At 45.1% G+C, this 21,214-nt stretch overlaps 1 protein-coding gene and 1 long non-coding RNA gene across 3 annotated transcripts in view; one reads left to right on the plus strand and one right to left on the minus strand.

Annotated features, from left to right (window-relative positions):
* LOC130291064 (uncharacterized) overlaps nucleotides 1-17,634 on the minus strand; it is a 95,229-nt gene extending 77,595 nt beyond the window's left edge. The window contains exons 1-3 of the long non-coding RNA XR_008847783.1: nucleotides 17,535-17,634; nucleotides 16,928-17,055; nucleotides 16,165-16,253 (exon numbers count right to left, since the gene is read on the minus strand). This is a non-coding gene — a long non-coding RNA (uncharacterized LOC130291064). The remainder of the gene's footprint in view (nucleotides 1-16,164; nucleotides 16,254-16,927; nucleotides 17,056-17,534) is intronic.
* Nucleotides 1-21,214, plus strand: part of LOC130291062 (relaxin receptor 1-like) — a 434,221-nt gene that overhangs the window by 219,352 nt on the left and 193,655 nt on the right. For both annotated transcript variants that reach the window (XM_056539420.1, XM_056539421.1), the window contains exon 2: nucleotides 16,081-16,227. In XM_056539420.1, coding sequence (XP_056395395.1) covers nucleotides 16,081-16,227 — 147 coding nt within the window. The remainder of the gene's footprint in view (nucleotides 1-16,080; nucleotides 16,228-21,214) is intronic.

Raw genomic sequence — 21,214 nt, forward strand, 5'->3', positions numbered from 1 at the left:
AAAACTGTTTAGAAAGAATTGCATCATGATTAATAATACTAAAATAATAATAAGAGCTTATAGTAGATGTTTAGGGGCTAATTTAAATATGCCTAAATGTGGAAAAGCTGGATCAAATGCTTAAAAACAGTAACTGTACTAATATGCCCTGATCCCCTGCCACTGCTTTTTTGACAGTGCTTGGTCCCTCTGCTCAGCATTTTCTGATCTAATTTGTGACACAATTGTAGCCACTGAGCCAATCACTGGCTTTGGTGAGTCACTACTGTTACTAATAGTTTGGTTGAGACTGAGATTAGGAAGTTCAGAGCAGCCCAACTGACCAGGGAAGGTAAGTACAGTCGTTTTTTTCATTTAGCGCAGCCTTGCCACACTTAGTCATAACTTTTAAACCCCTAACAACCCTTTTACTGTTTTTGGGTTGTTAAACAATTTCCATGATCAGCCAGCAGAACAGTGAATGCAGCCCTGTATTGCATTATGTCCCTTAAGATAAGGAATGCAATTGTCACGATGCCGGCTGGCAGGTAGTGGACCCTCTGTGCCAGAGAGGGATTGGCGTGGACCGTGCTAGTGGACCGGTTCTAAGCCACTACTGGTTTTCACCAGAGCCCGCCGCAAAGCGGGATGGTCTTGCTGCGGCGGTAGTGACCAGGTCGTATCCACTAGCAACGGCTCACCTCTCTGGCTGCTGAAGATAGGCGCGGTACAAGGGAGTAGGCAGAAGCAAGGTCGGACGTAGCAGAAGGTCGGGGCAGGCAGCAAGGATCGTAGTCAGGGGCAACGGCAGAAGGTCTGGAAACACAGGCAAGGAACACACAAGGAACGCTTTCACTGGCACTAAGGCAACAAGATCCGGCAAGGGAGTGCAAGGGAAGTGAGGTAATATAGGGAAGTGCACAGGTGAAAACCCTAATTGGAACCACTGCGCCAATCAGCGGCGCAGTGGCCCTTTAAATCGCAGAGACCCGGCGCGCGCGCGCCCTAGGGAGCGGGGCCGCGCGCGCCGGGACAGAACAGACGGGGAGCGAGTCAGGTAGGGGAGCCGGGGTGCGCATCGCGAGCGGGCGCTACCCGCATCGCGAATCGCATCCCGGCTGGCAGCAGGATCGCAGCGCCCCGGGTCAGAGGACGTGACCGGAGCGCTGCAGCGGAGGGAGTGAAGCGAGCGCTCCGGGGAGGAGCGGGGACCCGGAGCGCTCGGCGTAACAGTACCCCCCCCCTTGGGTCTCCCCCTCTTCTTGGAGCCTGAGAACCTGAGGAGCAGACTTTTGTCAAGGATGTTGTCCTCAGGTTCCCAGGATCTCTCTTCAGGACCACAACCCTCCCAGTCTACTAAAAAAAAATTTTTCCCTCTGACCTTTTTGGCAGCCAAAATTTCCTTGACCGAGAAGACGTCCGAGGAGCCGGAAACAGGAGTGGGAGGAACAGATTTGGGAGAAAAACGGTTGAGGATGAGTGGTTTGAGAAGAGAGACGTGAAAGGCATTAGGGATACGAAGAGAAGGAGGAAGAAGAAGTTTATAAGAGACAGGATTAATTTGACACAAAATTTTGAAAGGACCAAGATAGCGTGGTCCCAACTTGTAGCTAGGGACACGGAAGCGGACATATTTAGCGGAGAGCCATACCTTGTCTCCAGGGGAAAAAACGGGGGGAGCTCTTCTTTTCTTATCCGCGAACCTCTTCATGCGTGAAGAAGCCTGTAAGAGAGAATTTTGGGTCTCTCTCCATATAATGGAAAGGTCACGAGAAATTTCATCCACAGCGGGCAGACCAGAGGGCAAGGGGGTAGGGAGGGGGGGAAGAGGGTGACGGCCGTACACCACGAAAAATGGGGATTTGGAGGAAGATTCAGAGACCCTGAAGTTATACGAAAATTCGGCCCATGGAAGGAGATCTGCCCAGTCATCCTGGCGGGAGGAAACAAAATGTCGCAAATAATCACCCAGGATCTGGTTAATTCTTTCTACTTGTCCATTGGACTGGGGATGATATGCAGAGGAAAAATTTAATTTAATCTTGAGTTGCTTACAGAGAGCCCTCCAGAATTTAGACACGAATTGGACCCCTCTATCCGAGACAATCTGCGTAGGCAACCCGTGAAGACGAAAAATGTGTACAAAAAATTGTTTAGCCAACTGAGGCGCAGAAGGAAGACCAGGAAGAGGGATGAAATGTGCCATTTTGGAGAATCGATCAACGACCACCCAAATAACGGTGTTGCCACGGGAAGGGGGTAAATCAGTAATAAAATCCATACCAATCAGAGACCAAGGCTGTTCGGGGACAGGCAGAGGATGAAGAAAACCAGCGGGCTTCTGGCGAGGAGTCTTATCCCGGGCACAGATAGTGCAGGCTCGCACAAAGTCCCCAACATCCGTCTCCAGAGTCGGCCACCAATAGAAGCGGGAGATGAGTTGCACAGATTTCTTGATGCCCGCATGACCTGCGAGATGGGAGGAGTGACCCCATTTGAGGATTCCGAGGCGTTGGCGTGGAGAAACAAAGGTCTTTCCTGGAGGAGTCTGCCTGATGGAGGCAGGAGAAGTGGAGATCAGGCAGTCAGGTGGAATGATGTGTTGCGGAGGGAGATCAACTTCTGAGGCATCCGAGGAACGAGAGAGAGCATCGGCCCTAATGTTCTTATCGGCAGGACGAAAGTGAATCTCAAAATTAAATCGGGCAAAGAACAGAGACCACCGGGCCTGGCGAGGATTCAGCCGTTGGGCCGACTGGAGGTAGGAGAGGTTCTTGTGGTCGGTGTAGATAATAACAGGAAATCTTGATCCCTCCAGCAGATGCCTCCATTCCTCAAGTGCTAATTTAATGGCTAGAAGCTCTCGATCCCCGATGGAGTAGTTCCTCTCCGCTGGAGAGAAGGTCCTAGAGAAAAAACCACAAGTGACAGCATGCCCGGAAGGATTTTTTTGTAGAAGAACAGCTCCAGCTCCTACTGAGGAGGCATCAACCTCCAATAGGAAGGGTTTGGAAGGGTCAGGTCTGGAGAGCACGGGAGCCGAAGAAAAGGCAGACTTGAGTCGTTTAAAGGAGTCTTCTGCTTGAGGAGGCCAGGACTTGGGATCAGCATTTTTCTTGGTTAAAGCCACGATAGGAGCCACAATGGTAGAAAAATGTGGAATAAATTGCCTGTAATAATTGGCGAACCCCAAAAAGCGTTGGATAGCACGGAGTCCGGAGGGGCGTGGCCAATTTAAGACGGCAGAGAGTTTGTCTGGATCCATCTGTAGTCCCTGGCCAGAGACCAAATATCCTAGAAAAGGAAGAGATTGGCATTCAAACAGACATTTCTCAATTTTGGCATAGAGTTGGTTGTCACGAAGTCTCTGAAGAACCATACGGACATGCTGACGGTGTTCTTCTAGATTGGCAGAAAAAATTAGGATATCGTCCAGATATACCACAACACAGGAGTATAACAGATCACGAAAAATTTCATTGACAAAGTCTTGGAAGACGGCAGGGGCATTGCACAGTCCAAAGGGCATGACCAGATACTCAAAGTGTCCATCTCTGGTGTTAAATGCCGTTTTCCACTCGTCCCCCTCTCTGATGCGGATGAGGTTATAGGCGCCTCTTAAGTCCAATTTAGTGAAGATGTGGGCACCTTGGAGGCGATCAAAGAGTTCAGAGATGAGGGGTAAGGGGTAGCGGTTCTTAACCGTGATTTTATTAAGACCGCGGTAGTCAATGCAAGGACGTAGGGAGCCATCTTTTTTGGACACAAAGAAAAATCCGGCTCCGGCAGGAGAGGAGGATTTACGGATAAAGCCCTTTTTTAGATTCTCCTGGACGTATTCGGACATGGCAAGAGTCTCTGGGGCAGAGAGAGGATAAATTCTGCCCCGGGGTGGAGTAGTACCCGGGAGGAGGTCGATAGGGCAATCATAAGGCCTGTGAGGAGGTAGAGTCTCAGCTTGTTTTTTGCAGAAAACATCCGCGAAGTCCATATAGGCCTTAGGGAGACCGGTTACTGGAGGAACCACAGAGTTACGGCAAGGGTTACTGGGAACCGGTTTTAGACAGTTCTTGGAACAAGAGGACCCCCAACTCTTGATCTCCCCAGTGGACCAATCCAGGGTTGGGGAATGAAGTTGAAGCCAGGGAAGTCCAAGGAGAATCTCCGAGGTGCAATTGGGGAGGACCAAAAGTTCAATCCTCTCATGATGAGATCCGATGCTCATAAGAAGGGGCTCCGTGCGGAAACGTATGGTACAGTCCAATCTTTCATTATTTACACAATTGATGTAGAGGGGTCTGGCGAGACTGGTCACTGGGATGTTGAACCTGTTGACGAGAGAGGCCAAAATAAAATTTCCTGCAGATCCAGAGTCCAAGAAGGCCACTGTAGAGAAGGAGAAGGCAGAGGCAGACATCCGCACAGGCACAGTAAGACGTGGAGAAGCAGAGTAGACATCAAGGACTGTCTCACCTTTGTGCGGAGTCAGCGTACGTCTTTCCAGGCGGGGAGGACGGATAGGACAATCCCTCAGGAAGTGTTCGGTACTAGCACAGTACAGGCAGAGGTTCTCCATACGGCGTCGTGTCCTCTCTTGAGGTGTCAGGCGAGACCGGTCGACCTGCATAGCCTCCACGGCGGGAGGCACAGGAACAGATTGCAGGGGACCAGAGGAGAGAGGAGCCGAGGAGACGAAACGCCTCGTGCGAACAGAGTCCATATCTTGGCGGAGTTCCTGACGCCTTTCAGAAAAACGCATGTCAATGCGAGTGGCTAGGTGAATAAGTTCATGTAGATTAGCAGGAATTTCTCGTGCGGCCAGAACATCTTTAATGTTGCTGGATAGGCCTTTTTTGAAGGTCGCGCAGAGGGCCTCATTATTCCAGGACAATTCTGAAGCAAGTGTACGGAATTGTACGGCATACTCGCCAACGGAAGAATTACCCTGGACCAGGTTCAACAGGGCAGTCTCAGCAGAAGAGGCTCGGGCAGGTTCCTCAAAGACACTTCGGATTTCCGAGAAGAAGGAGTGTACAGAGGCAGTGACGGGGTCATTGCGGTCCCAGAGCGGTGTGGCCCATGACAGGGCTTTTCCGGACAGAAGACTGACTACGAAAGCCACCTTAGACCTTTCAGTGGGAAACAGGTCCGACATCATCTCCAGATGCAGGGAACATTGGGAAAGAAAGCCACGGCAAAACTTAGAGTCCCCATCAAATTTATCCGGCAAGGATAAGCGTATCCCAGGAGCGGCCACTCGCTGCGGAGGAGGTGCAGGAGCTGGCGGAGGAGATGACTGCTGAAGCTGTGGTAGCAACTGTTGTAGCATAACGGTCAGTTGAGACAGCTGTTGGCCTTGTTGCGCTATCTGTTGTGACTGCTGGGCGACCACCGTGGTGAGGTCAGCGACAACTGGCAGAGGAACTTCAGCGGGATCCATGGCCGGATCTACTGTCACGATGCCGGCTGGCAGGTAGTGGACCCTCTGTGCCAGAGAGGGATTGGCGTGGACCGTGCTAGTGGACCGGTTCTAAGCCACTACTGGTTTTCACCAGAGCCCGCCGCAAAGCGGGATGGTCTTGCTGCGGCGGTAGTGACCAGGTCGTATCCACTAGCAACGGCTCACCTCTCTGGCTGCTGAAGATAGGCGCGGTACAAGGGAGTAGGCAGAAGCAAGGTCGGACGTAGCAGAAGGTCGGGGCAGGCAGCAAGGATCGTAGTCAGGGGCAACGGCAGAAGGTCTGGAAACACAGGCAAGGAACACACAAGGAACGCTTTCACTGGCACTAAGGCAACAAGATCCGGCAAGGGAGTGCAAGGGAAGTGAGGTAATATAGGGAAGTGCACAGGTGAAAACCCTAATTGGAACCACTGCGCCAATCAGCGGCGCAGTGGCCCTTTAAATCGCAGAGACCCGGCGCGCGCGCGCCCTAGGGAGCGGGGCCGCGCGCGCCGGGACAGAACAGACGGGGAGCGAGTCAGGTAGGGGAGCCGGGGTGCGCATCGCGAGCGGGCGCTACCCGCATCGCGAATCGCATCCCGGCTGGCAGCAGGATCGCAGCGCCCCGGGTCAGAGGACGTGACCGGAGCGCTGCAGCGGAGGGAGTGAAGCGAGCGCTCCGGGGAGGAGCGGGGACCCGGAGCGCTCGGCGTAACAGCAATGTACAGTATTAACTCAGATTATTTCTTTCTTTTAACAAAGAATATGTATGTTCTTGCGAAGCATAAACCTTTTCATAATAAGGAGCACTGTTTCAAAATAAAATGTAATTTAAGTAATATTTATTTGAAAAGCTCAAAATATAATACTTGGTTACATCAATGGCTTCTATTCAGACCTATGTTTCTCCACGGTTACATACTACCAATAAAGTATGACATAAATTGCACACCAATAAGGTCCTGTACACGACCGATTTAATAAACCTCTTAGCCAAGTATCAATGTAACTAATAATCACCAACTGACCAACACCAGTGAATAGAGGTGGCTTAAAACATCACTTTTAATATATACTCAATAAAAGTAGAAAGTACAATCAGTGCCGTTCCGTGCATGTGCTCAATAATCTTTAATCCAAACTATAACTGCTAAAAGCAAATATAATTATATCCAAGCTAGGAGTGCTATACTGTAATACAAGCATATCCAACCATGAACAAAGTGTGCTACATCAAGGCACAATCTAGCTGATGTGACAAATCACTTGGGGTCACCCAGCAATTAGTTACTCCTTCAGTCATCCAATGATGGCGACTGAGTCTCCCAACGCGTTTCTAGCGCCTGTTATGGCGGTGTCATCAGGGGAGATATTGACATAGGAGTCAATTAGAAATATAGACCGTCAGGGTATGTACCAACTGACCGGACTAAGTCAAGGGGCTGCAGCATGTAACCATACACAACACGCGGCAGCCTCTTAGCTATGGTACTTAGATATATAAAACATCAAAATAGGATTTTCTTTTTAAATAAAAAGACCATATGATTATGTTACTTGAAGTCCAGCACCAACAGAGGCCTTTCTTAACCACCTCCGATTGGCTGCCTATTGTGTGACTTCAAGAAAGATTACCGGTGGCGCGCACTCCCGCAGTGGCGAAGAGGCCGGCTGACATCCAGCCCAGCGCGCTGGGCTGGATGTCAGCCGGCCTCTTCGCCACTGCGGGAGTGCGCGCCACCGGTAATCTTTCTTGAAGTCACACAATAGGCAGCCAATCGGAGGTGGTTAAGAAAGGCCTCTGTTGGTGCTGGACTTCAAGTAACATAATCATATGGTCTTTTTATTTAAAAAGAAAATCCTATTTTGATGTTTTATATATCTAAGTACCATAGCTAAGAGGCTGCCGCGTGTTGTGTATGGTTACATGCTGCAGCCCCTTGACTTAGTCCGGTCAGTTGGTACATACCCTGACGGTCTATATTTCTAATTGACTCCTATGTCAATATCTCCCCTGATGACACCGCCATAACAGGCGCTAGAAACGCGTTGGGAGACTCAGTCGCCATCATTGGATGACTGAAGGAGTAACTAATTGCTGGGTGACCCCAAGTGATTTGTCACATCAGCTAGATTGTGCCTTGATGTAGCACACTTTGTTCATGGTTGGATATGCTTGTATTACAGTATAGCACTCCTAGCTTGGATATAATTATATTTGCTTTTAGCAGTTATAGTTTGGATTAAAGATTATTGAGTACATGCACGGAACGGCACTGATTGTACTTTCTACTTTTATTGAGTATATACTACCAATAAACCCTATGTAGTCTGACTCCGCATGTCATACTCATTCCATGTTTTCCCCTATTTTCTGCTAAAATACTTTTGATAGGTAAGCAAGAAATAGAGACCAAATTGTTGGGAATCAGTGATCAGACTTGTTGGTAGTCTCCACATAAGCTATAGATCTAAAATATTAGAATATTTGTTGCCGTTTTTATTTTCTGATGCACTGGGACAATTAAGTAATAGTTGCAAATAGTATTTCAATATGCAGTCCACACCAGTCTATTAATGGACACTAAGTTGAACCTTTGCTCACATTAGGAATAATTGCTCCAGTTTATTTGCTTACATTATGTTAATGGCCTTTACTAGTTTATTTTTATCTAACAGGAATGACCAGTCGCAGCTGTTTAGGGAGTTGTTAGGTGATCTGTACTCCAGTTTTAGCCTTTAAATATTAACTAAAGTTTATTTTGATACTGTTTTATTCTGCAAGTTCATTAAATGCCAAGCACATAGTAACCCAGCTGAGCTCACTTCCTGTTGTTCCTGTTTAAATGCACTCTGTCATTCGGAATAACTTTTAATGTGCCCTAGAGACATGTCAAAAGCTTTGATTAGCAAAGGTCTGAGTGTTCAGTCCTCTACCATTCAGGAGAATGAGCAGGGAGAAGTCTGCATTAAGCTTACTCTCTTCCAGCTCTATGTCATGTGATCGAGACAAGCTCTCCATGTAAGTCTATAGAGCGTGTCTTGAGCATGTGATACAGAGCAGGGAGATGAGCGCGTGGCAACGCAGACTTCTCCTGGCTCATTCTCCTGATTCCTAATCGGCAGAGGTCTGAACATTCAGACCTCCTGATCAAAGCTTTTAACATGTTTATAGGATTCAATGTCACATATCTGTCAGTGGCAAAGATATGTGAACCTTTGCTTTCACTATATAATATGACCCCCTTGTGCAGCAACGAAGGCCTCTAAACTTTACCAGTAATTAATAATTAGTTCTTTGGCTTGAAGGAATTTTATCCCATTTCTCCATAAAACAGCTTAAGCTTTGTTGTCTTGATGGATTTCCTTAATTAACTGCCCACTAAAAGGAGTTATCCAAAAATAGAAAAACAGAGCTAGTCTCTTGAAAAGAAAAAAAAAAACTCCCGGTCTGTTTTCAGGTTGGATGTGGTATTACAACTTGGTTCCATTCACTTCAATGGAACTGAGCTGCAGAACCACACCGAAGACGGGGAGCAGTTTTTGAAATAAATTAGCTCTGTTTTTCTATTACTGGATAATTCCTTTTAGGTTCTTTGACAACATTTCTTTGTTTTAACCTCTTCCCTCACCAAGGTGGGTACGTCCGAGGTGGGGGGGAGGGGCAAGGGGAGGGACATGCTTTGGAGTGGGATTGTGATCCCACTGCATACCGGGCTAGCAGTACAGCTAATAACAGCTAGTTACAGCTAATAATCGATCAAGGTCGATCATGGGATGTAAAGCCTGTAAACTACTGGTGCAGCTGCAGGATCCGATTAGCTGACATTAGCCGACCTGCCTCCGTGCTGTCCAATCTTCTCTCTGAATATCCTGGTTGCTTTGTCAGACTGGAGAAGCAGTGTCCAGATAACACTGATCAATGGTAATAGTGGAATAGTGTTAGCAAGCCAACGATTGCAGATTATAGTCCTCTATAGGGACTAAAAAAAGTGTAATAAAAACAAAAAAAAACAAGAGAGCATCCAGCCTATATTGTTTGGGCTGCCTTTCCAAAAAAAACATTGATATGTGGAAATTACTTGAATTTGCAGATATGCTTAATTTTACATATTGCATCAGTTCAGACCGATTTATTTTCATGGTAAAACCCCTTTAACCCCTTAAGGACATAGGGCGTATCCATATGCCCCCGTTTCCAAGTCCTTAAGGACCGAGGGCGTATGGATACGCCCTGAGCATTTCCGGCCCCCACCGCTAGCCGGAGGGGAGCCGGAGCCGGATGCCTGCTGAAATCGTTCAGCAGGCATCCCGGCATATCGCCCAGGGGGGTCATTATGTCCCCCCATGTCGGCGATTGCCGCAGATTGCTGGACAATTCAGTCCAGCGATCTGCGGCGGATTCCGGGTCAATCGGGTCTCCAGTGACCCGATGACCCGGAATTACTGGCTGATCGGGGCCGTCAGAGACGGCCCCGAACAGCCAGAACCTGCAGGAGTGAGGTGGCACTGGTGCCACCTCACGATCGCCCTGATTCGTCGGCCGGATTACCGGCCGACCAATCAGGGCGCCTGCTGCGGGTGTCACTCCCGCAACCCGCTCCGCCCCTCTTCCGGAGGACGTGAGCGGGTGCGGGAAGACGACCCCGGGTGCTGGGGACCCCGATCCCCGGCGTCCCTGTTGGGATCGGGGCCCCAGGAGCGACGGCGGCGGCGGCGAGGGACAGTCCTGTGTGGATCGTTGGAGGTGAGTGACAGCCTCCTGCTGTTGCTTAGCAACAGCTCCCAGCATGCAACAAGGGCATGCTGGGAGCTGTAGTTATGCAACAGCAGGAGGCAGACCACCACAACTCCCAGCATGCCCTTATGGGCATGCTGGGACTTGTAGTTTTGCAACAGCTGGAGGCACATTCTTTCCATGGAAAAGTGTACCTTCAGCTGTTGTGTAACTACAACTCCCAGCTTGCACAAACAGCTCAAGTGCATGCTGGGAGTTGTAGTGGTGCATCTGGTGGTTGCATAACTACAACTCCCAGCATGCCCGTTGGCTGTCGGTGACTGCTGAGAGTTGTAGTTTTGCTACAGCTGAAGGCACACTGAGTTAAGTAGTAAACCAGTGTGTCTCCAGCTGTTGCATAACTACAATCCCCAGCATCCCCAGCCAATGTAGTATGCCTCCGGCTGTTGCATAACTACAAGACCCAGCATGCCCTTCCGCTGTCCGTACATGCTGGGGGTTGTAGCTTTTGCAACAGCTGAAGGCACACTGGTTGCAAAACACTGAGTTTGTTACCAAACTCGGTGTTTCACAACCTGTGTGTCTCCAGCTGTTGCAAAACTACAACTCCCAGCATGCACTGATAGACCGTCCATGCTGGGAGTTGTAGTTTTGCAACAGCTGGATGTTCCCCCCCCAATGTGAATGTACAGGGTACACTCACATGGGCGGAGGATTACAGTAAGTATCCGGCTGCAAGTTTGAGCTGCAGCAAATTTTCTGCCGCTGCTCAAACTGCCAGCGAGAAACTACTGTGAACCACCCGCCCGTGCGACTGTACCCTAAAAACACTACACTACACTACCACTAAATAAAATAAAAAGTAAAAAAAACTACATATACACATACCCCTACACAGCCCCCCTCCCCTCCCCAATAAAAATGAAGAACGTCTGGTACGCCACTGTTTCCAGAACGGAGCCTCCAGCTGTTGCAAAACAACTACTCCCAGTATTGCCAGATAGCCACTGACTGTCCAGGCATGCTGGGAGTTTTACAACAGCTGGAGGCACCCTGTTTGGGAATCACTGGCGTAGAATACCCCTATGTCCACCCCTATGCAAGTCCCTAATTTAGGCCTCAAATGCGCATGGCGCTCTCACTTTGGAGCCCTGTCGTATTTCAAGGCAACAGTTTAGGGACACATATGGGGTATCGCCGTACTCGGGAGAAATTGGGCTTCAAATTTTGGTGGATATTTTCTGCTATTACCCTTTTTAAAAATGTAAAATTTTTGGGAAAACAGGCATTTTAGGTAAAAAAAATTTTTTTTTTTTACATATACAAAAGTCATGAAACACCTGTGGGGTATAAAGGTTCACTTAACCCCTTGTTACGTTCCCCGACGGGTCTAGTTTCCAAAATGGTATGCCATGTGTTTTTTTTTTGCTGTCCTGGCACCATAGGGTCTTCCTAAATGCGGCATGCCCCCATAGCAAAATTTGCTTTCAAAAAGCCAAATGTGACTCCTTCTCTTCTGAGACCTGTAGTGCGCCAGCAGAGCAATTTTCACCCCCATATGGGGTGTTTTCTGAATCGGGAGAAATTGGGCTTCAAATTTTGGGGGGTATTTTCTGCTATTACCTTTTTTAAAAATGTAAAATTTTTGAGAAACCAAGCATTTTAGGTAAAAAAAAATAATTTTTTTTACATATGCAAAAGTCGTGAAACACCTGTGGGGTATTAAGGTTCACTTTACCCCTTGTTACGTTCCCTGAGGGGTCTAGTTTCCAAAATGGTATGCCATGTGTGTATTTTTGCTGTCCTGGCACCATAGGGGCTTCCTAAATTCGGCATGCCCCCAGAGCAAAATTTGCTTTCAAAAAGCCAAATGTGACTCCTTCTCTTCTGAGACCTGTAGTGCGCCAGCAGAGCAATTTTCACCCCCATATGGGGTGTTTTCTGAATCGGGAGAAATTGGGCTTCAAATTTTGGGGGGTATTTTCTGCTATTACACTTTTTAAAAATGTAAAATTTTTGGGAAATCAAGCATTTTAGGTAAAAAAAAATATTTTTTTTACATATGCAAAAGTTGTGAAACACCTGTGGGGTATTAAGGTTCACTTTACCCCTTGTTACGTTCCCTGAGGGGTCTAGTTTCCAAAATGGTATGCCATGTGTGTTTTTTTGCTGTCCTGGCACCATAGGGGCTTCCTAAAGGTGACATGCCCCCCAAAAACCATTTGTCGCTCCTTCCCTTCTGAGCCCTCTACTGCGCCCGCCGAACAATTAACATAGACATATGAGGTATGTGCTTACTCGAGAGAAATTGGGTTTCAAATACAAGTAAAAATTTTCTCCTTTTTACCCCTTGCAAAAATTCAAAAATTGGGTCTACAAGAACATGCAAGTGTAAAAAATGAAGATTTTGAATTTTCTCTTTCACTTTGCTGCTATTCCTGTGAAACACCTAAAGGGTTAATACACTTACTGAATGTCATTTTGAATACTTTGGGGGGTGTAGTTTTTATAATGGGGTCTTTTATGGGGTATTTCTAATATGAAGACCCTTCAAATCCACTTCAAACCTGAACTGGTCCATGAAAAATAGCGAGTTTGAAAATTTTGTGAAAAATTTCAAAATCGCTGCTGAACTTTGAAGCCCTCTGGTGTCTTCCAAAAGTAAAAACTCATAAATTTTATGATGCAAACATAAAGTAGACATATTGTATATGTGAACCCAAAAAAAAATTATTTTGAATATCCATTTTCCTTACAAGCAGAGAGCTTCAAAGTTAGAAAAATGCAAAATTTTCATTTTTTTCATCAAATTTTGGGATTTTTCACCAAGAAAGGATGCAAGTTACCATAAAATTTTACCACTAAGTTAAAGTAGAATATGTCACGAAAAAACAATCTCGGAATCAGAATTATAACTAAAAGCATTCCAGAGTTATTAATGTTTAAAGTGATAGTGGTCAGAATTGCAAAAAACGCTCCGGTCCTTAAGGTGAAAAAGGGCTCGGTCCTTAAGGGGTTAAGTGAATAAGGTCAGGGCTATGACTAGGCCATTTCAAAACTTTAACTATATTCTTTTTTTTTTTTTTACCATTATTTGGTAGAATGACTTGTGAGCTTAGAGTTGATGTCATGCTGCATGACCCACATTCTTTTGAGATTCTGCCCACGGACAGATGTCCTGACGTTTTCCTTTAGAATTTGCTGGTATAATTTAGAATTCATTGTTCCATCAAACCGTACTGTCCCAGATGCAGCAACACAGGCTCAAACCATTAAATTATCACCAATGTGTTTCATAGGGGGTGGGGGAGAGTTATCAAAACCTGTGCAGGCCTCTGAAAAAAAGAAGCAATCTGATTGGTTGCTTTAGGCTACTTTTTGCTGTACACATGTTTTGTTAAATCTACCCCAGTATCACTTTTTTTATGCTGGAATGCAGCTTTTTAATTTTTTTGCATATAAACATGTACTCCAGCGCTTAGACATCTTATCCCCTATCCAAAGGATAGGGGATAAGATGCCTGATCGCGGGGGTCCCGCCGCTGGGGACCCCCGTGATCTTGCACGCAGCACACCAGTTAAAATCCGTCCCCGGAGCATGTTCGCTTCGGGTCTAATTACCGGCGACGACGGGGCTGGAGGCTCGTGACGTCACGCCTCCGCCCCCGTGTGACGACACAATCTGCCCCTCAATGCAAGCCTATGGGAGGGGCCTTACAGCTGTCTAAGCGCCGGAGTACCCCTTTAAACCTGAATGCTCATTAATCCACAAAACATTATTCCAATAGCCTTCTGGCTGGTCAAGGTGATTTTTTTAGCAAACTGAAGACATGGTGAAAAATGCCCCCCAAAAATGTAGAGCTTCACGCTTCCACTGACTTCAGTGAGGCATGCTAAAAAAGCATGTGTATTAAAAAAAAAACAAAAAAAAAAACAATCAGCACAGAAAAAAAGAAGTCTCATCACTTTTTTAGGGCAGTTTCACATGGAAGCTCACATTTTAATCAATGGGAAGTTGACAAAAAAGGCCCCAAAACACATCTGAAAGTATGTAAGATCAGTTGAAAAAATAGTTGTCAATAAGAAACACGTTTCCCCTATGGATGGGTTCATCAGGGGGCAAACATTAGTGTGATTGGTAAAAAATAGCCCCTTAAAATCAGAGGTGGTTTTTGAAGTAATTTTTGCAGGTGAATTTTAAGAAGCTTCTTTAAACCATGTACCCTAAGGCTTCACACATCTATATATATATAAAACTCAACGTGTGTGTGTGTATGTATGTATGTATGTGTGTATGTTCCAGCATCTCGTCCAAACGGCTAAAGATATTAACATGAAACTTGGCACATATGTTACTTATATGTCAACAACAAACATAGGATAGGTGATTTAACCCTTACTCACCCCTATTTGCCAGGGGCGGGGTTTATGTTTAAAGTCCCATACAAGTCAATGGGAAATATATGTTACTTCATAACTTCCAAACGGCTAGAGATATTTTGATAATACTTGGTCACATGTTACTTATATATCCACTTAAAATATAGGATAGTTAATTTAACCCTTAAATACCCCCATTTGTGAGGGTCGGGTTTTTTGTTTAAAGTCCCATGCAAATCAATGGGAAATGTATGTTCCCACATAACTTCCATACGGCTGGAGATATTTCAATAACTGGTACACATATTACGGGTCGGGATAGGAGGTCGACATAGGAGGACGGGATAGGAGGACGGGATAGGAGGACGGGATAGGAGGACGGGATAGGAGGACCGGGATAGGAGGTCGGGATAGGATGTCGAGATAGGAGGTCGGGATAAGAGGTCGGGATAGAAGGTCGGGATAGGAGGTCGGGATAGGAGGTCGAGATAGGAGGTCATGATAGGAGGACGGGATAGATGGACTGGATAGGAGGACAGGATAGGAGGACGGGATAGGAGGATTTAAAAGGAGGACGGGAAAGGAGGACGGGAAAGGAGGACGGGATAGGAGGATTTAAAAGGAGGACGGGAAAGGAGGACGGGAATGGAGGACGGGAAAGGAGGTCGAGATAGGAGGACGGGATAGGAGGACGGGATAGGAGGACGGGATAGGAGGACGGGATAGGAGGACCGGGATAGGAGGTCGGGATAGGATGTCGAGATAGGAGGTCGGGATAGGAGGTCGGGATAGAAGGTCGGGATAGGAGGTCGGGATAGGAGGTCGAGATAGGAGGTCATGATAGGAGGACGGGATAGATGGACTGGATAGGAGGACAGGATAGGAGGACGGGATAGGAGGATTTAAAAGGAGGACGGGAAAGGAGGACGGGAAAGGAGGTCGAGATAGGAGGACGGGAAAGGAGGACGGGATAGGAGGACGGGATAGGAGGAAGGGAAAGGAGGTCGAGATATGAGGACAGGAAAGGAGGACGGGATATGACAACAATATATGAGGACGGGATATGAAGTCAAAAGCTTCCTCCTTTGTTTATTTTCCTCCCCAACAAAGGTGAGGAAGGAAAAACCGGGCAACGCCAGCTAGTATACCAAATAAAAAAGGCTCTTATTGAATCTAAAAGCACACAATTAAATATCTGTATACAGATATTTTAACATTTGAAATGGTTTTAGCTTTAAGAAAGGTCTTTTTTATTTGGTTTATTATACATGTAATTCTTTAATTTCTACCCCTTTTTTCCCTTTTTTGGTAAGTTGGTATTTTGTAGTAAACAAAGCTAGGCTTTACAAGAATAATTGACAGTTTATACTGTTTATACTGTATATGCAATGACAACTATTTGAACACTTTTTACCAAATTATGTCTACATTTTTCCAATTTTGGACATATTTTGAGTAAGAAAAATGTGTTTTTTGTTCACAAATTTATTAATACCACTAAACCATTGTCATACATTTTTTCCTATGTCTTTTCTATTTACAGACACCTTAATGATATCCACAAACATGGACAGTGGTACCTGTCCCTTGGGGCAGTTCCCATGTGGAAACTTGTCTATGTGCTTACCTCAACTCCTGCACTGTAATGGACACAAAGACTGTGCAAATGGTGCTGATGAGGAAAACTGTGGTAAGTTGCAGAATTGTTTTTGCCTGCTAATACATAAATAAACACATAGAATTATGGGTACCCAAAGCAAAAATCAGAAAATACCCCCCCCCCCACCCAACCCAAGAAATTATATTATTGCTATAATAATACAGTGTACAGCACAATGGCCAAATCATATGTATATGACACAGTGGGTGTTATAAATAAACATTATATGTCATTTATAATCTGCATGGGACTCTTTTCCATAGTACATAAATTAAGCTTCTAGTATATGTCATTGGAAAGCCTCCCATTCTTCATACATGCCAGTGGAGCCAGAAAGTCCTCCCCCTCTCCTGTACTGAACAGTAGGAAGACAGAGTTTACCTTTTTCTATTTGGTAGAGCACTGGTTTTTAAAGGATGATTCTTTTTGATCAGTGAAGGGAAAGTTCAGCTGTAGTAGCTGCTCAGAGCGTGTTATATGATATATACAGCCTGGATTCACTACTAATGGGCATGCAGGGTGCAAACCACAGATCTGACTTCATGTCCCAGATTCCCAAATCACCAACACTTTTAAAGACATCTGCATCCTCATAACAAAGATACAGCAGAAAACTATAATGACGCATGTCACTCTCATAGGCTACAGGCCTCTAAGCCAACAGCCTAAGAGATGCTGAGACAGGACCCCTGCCTAGGCTTGAACATTACAATGAGATCATCAAACTCACCTGCACTTGCCCATGAATGCCATCCCAGTCTTTCATAGGCTCCAAGCCTAAAAAGGCAGTGCGGCTCCATTCACCATGAGAACATAGCTTGCTGAGGGTTTGTTGTTTTATTTTTTGAGCCATAATTCCTGTGTGGGGAAAAACTAAGGTGGGCATCTTTGCTGAGTGGGAACAATAAGAGGCACCAATACTGAAACACTGTGTGGAGAAACTAGAGGCCCCATTATTGAATGGCTGCACTAAGGGTCACCAATACAGAGTGGGGACATTAAGGGGTACCATTAATCAATGGATGATATTACTATATGTAACCAAAGGGGCCAATGCTACTATAAGGAGCGTTAAGGAGACAATATTCTAATCAGTAAGGATGCCACTTGTAAGTCATTAGGTTTAACCATTCTGCATTGTTTTACAGTATATAAGGTCTACAGAGTATCAGATGACATTGGACTATTGGAATGTCATGTGATATTCCACAAATCATTGAATTGCCATTTAGTGGTTCAGCGTTTCCATACGCATAGATTATGAACATATTTCTTGCTATTTTATAAAGCTTTATGGCTGAGAACAAAACATTAACCCCAATAGGTGAGTCACATACTGTGGCTGTGTTTTTCTCAGGTGTTTGTGGTGTGCTCATATATTACGGCTGTCTCATGTGGCCAAAACCAAGCACTCATATGGCGGCTAATACCCAGGTGTTGTCAGGATTATTAACAACAATGTGCAGCCATAAGCCCCCTTATGTAAGCATAGTTTCAGTTACATTTGACAGTTGGAACACCCCCCTTTCATCTCCCCCCACCCCCTCCTTATCCTTTATAGCCCTCCATTGAACATCCTATACTATACAATACAATGTTGTCTGTATTGGGGAATTGTCATACATTGTGTGTTCATTGTCATATTTTATATACACTGAATTGATATATTGGGTCTAATTTTTTTAAATGGAGTAGTCACCGTTTTATGCATATCCTCAAATATAGATTTTTTGATATCTCTTGAATAAAGACAGGTATTTAGAAACTTAAAAGCCTGATAATGCAGGCAAGCAATTTACTGTAAATATCAAAGGGAAACAGATAACTATTGAAACAAAAATTATTGTAATTGTAGTGAACAAGAATAACAAATACTTACTGGTCTGCCCTAAAAATTATAAAAAGAGAAAACTTTTCTAAAAATCTGTGATGTTTATCTCCTTGGACCTGAATTAAGTTGACCTGAATATAGACTTGTCAGATGTACATAGTCAACATCAGCAAAGGAACAGGAACAATTTTGGACAATGTATCTGAGTCTGGAGAGGTGGAAAGAAACACAGATGGTAGAAGATATGTAGCAGAAAAAAAGAATTGGTAACTGTGCATGAGATCTTAGAGAGCATTGTTATTCTCCCTCTTTCTGTTTTATCAGTAATCCAAACAGAAGTACTGTCTAAAGAATTTGAGCGATGCTCTAGCTGCCTATTTTGATTTAAACATTTTCTTGATATCCACAGATTTGCGCACATGTTGACAGTAAAAAGGCTTTTTGTTTTGCAATAATGAAACGTTGAGATTAAATGAATAATGTATCTAGTACTGGGAATAGTACATATGATGGTAAAGAGTTCACTGGTTTGAAGTTTACAGTGTACCTAAACTTTTAACCAGACTTCTGACATGTCATAGCAATGCCAGAACTTTGGATTAGTGGGGGTTCGGGTGCTGATGTCCCCACTGAGCGCTAGAACAAAGGGGCAGCAGTGCTTGGCTTTCATAGAGAAGCTGAGCTCACCATTGTATTATCCAATGCACCATGGCTTGATGAATGTTATGTAATAATGATTCAATGTCTGGTTAAAGAATTTGAGAGAGTGTTCTGCACTTGTTCTGTCAGTGCAAAATCAGATTTATTGCAATCAATCAAAATGAGACATAAAAGAAAGGATAGCTCTCACCACAAATGCACTTTATGCATTTAGCGGGGAACTGTGTACAGATGTGACGGCCATTCTATGGCACGCATTGCTTTGTCTGGCCTTAAACATAATCTTAGTACCCCTTCCTTTTATGCAAAACTTTATTAACAAAAGACAATACAGAAACATCTATAAGTTACAGGTTGATCACTACAAATTAAATGAATACAGAGGCACATCTAAGAACAACTATGCACGAGAGATATAAATATAAGCAAGTATTGTATTTTTCACATAGCGAATACTTTATTATCACTGCACTTATTAAAGGGGTACTCCACCCCTAGACATCTTATCCCCTCTCCTGCGGCACCCCCGTGCAGTGCTGACACGCCCCCTCCCATAGACTTGCATTGAGGGGGCGGGGTGTGATGTCACAAGGGGGCAGAGCTGTGATATCACGATTCTCCATCCCCTGCATTGCCCGCTGAGAAACGGGGGATGCATAGGGGATAAGATGTCTAGGGGCGGAGCACCCCTTTAACCCCTTAAGAACGCAGACCTTTTTCACCTTAAGGACTGAGCCCTTTTTCACAATTCTGACTATCATCACTTTACGCATTAATAACTCTAAAACGCTTTTACCGAATATTCTGATTCTGAGATTGTTTTTTCGTGACATATTCTACTTTATTTTGGTGGTAAATTTTCGTCGTTACTTGCATCCTTTTTTGGTGAAAAATCCCAAAATTTCATGAGAAAATTGAAAATTTAGCTTTTTTCTAACTTTTAAGCTCTCTGCTTGTAAGGAAAATGGATATTCCAAATAAATTTCATTTTTATTCACAAATACAATATGTCCACTGTATGTTGGCATCATAAAATGGACATATTTTTACGTTTTGAAAAAATTAGGGGGCTTCAAAGTAGAGCAGCAATTTTCAAAAATGTCATGACAATTGCAAAATCTGAAGGGACAGATGTTACAGAACTACAACTCCCAGCATGCCTGGGCAGTCTAGGCATGCTGAGAGTTGTAGTTTGGCAACATCTGGAGGGCTACCGTTTGGGCACCATTGTAACAGTGGTCTCCAAACTGTGACCCTCCAGATGTTGCAAAACTACAACTCCCAGCATGCCCAGATAGCCAAATCCTTTGGCTGTCTGGGCATGCTGGGAGTTGCAGTTTGGCACTCACTAGGGATGGCAGCAGTAAAATAGCTTACTGCCCCCTTCCTTTCCTCCCCCCCCCCCCCCCCCCCCCGTTGTTTCCCTACCTGCGCCGTGATCTCCGCTGTCTCCAGCAACGATCGGCAGTCCCCACGCATCTTCTGGTCAGGTACTGGCCTCCATCTTCTCCCCTCATTCTGCCCAACATCCAGGGGTGGGCAGAACGGGGTGTTGCCATGGCAACCCACTGTTCTGCGCTGCCATTGGTCAGAATTCATTTTGACAAATGGCAGGGGATAGGAGGAGATCGCAGCACTATCCTATCCCTTAGGATGATCGGGGCTGTCACTGACAGCTCCGATCATCCCTATTTTCCGGGTGATCGGGTCACCAAAGACACCTAAGATAAACATCTAGGTGACCTAATTGTCTTTAACAGGGCTTGTATGGCTGTGCTCTTATACATGTTTTAAGGCTATTGATAAAGTTTCAGTTCAGGTCAAACTAGTTCACTCCGAAACAAACTTTTTGTCAAATTTTGTAGAATCGGCTGAACCAAACGTTTTAAAAGTTTGCTCGCCTTTACTCCCTTTCTATAAAATACTTGGCCTGGAACTGTGTTAGCTACTTTATGGCCTGCATACTGTACTTCTGTGTTATACAGCACATACTGTATATTGCATGCTCGCAGCCAAAGGTAGCAGTGTTATAGGTAATAGGATCCACATAGGCGCAGGGCAGTAGCTATTCTAAATAACTAGTGCAGCCTGGATAGTTGTGTATAGGTAAGGCAGGCTGAGGCAGAGATAAAACTCTGAAAAATCCACAGCAATTCAGTAGGATTGGAAAAAGACAACAGTTACTCTGGTGGAACCTCTGGCTTTATCAAGGTCCCTATCCCAACAAAAGGACCACCCTAGAAAGTTGTGCCATGGTTGTAAAATAAATAAAAGCTATTTGCTCAACAGCAACAGTCTGGGCTGTTCCAAGGAGTGGTCTCTTAAGTACAATTGACCACACTGTTACTCATATTTAATTCACACTATTGTTAGGATGCCTTTGTCTGCACAAAACTTACTTTAGTGATGGGTAGTCCAATAAGTGTAGTTTTCACTGTTCAGTAATATAGTAAGCTAACATAGATACTCTCCTAATAGGTAATGCAGTAAAGAACATTGCACTCTTAGACCTCAGCTAAGTTGTTA

This window comes from Hyla sarda, chromosome 9 (assembly GCF_029499605.1).
Source record: "Hyla sarda isolate aHylSar1 chromosome 9, aHylSar1.hap1, whole genome shotgun sequence".
NCBI lineage: Eukaryota > Metazoa > Chordata > Amphibia > Anura > Hylidae > Hyla > Hyla sarda.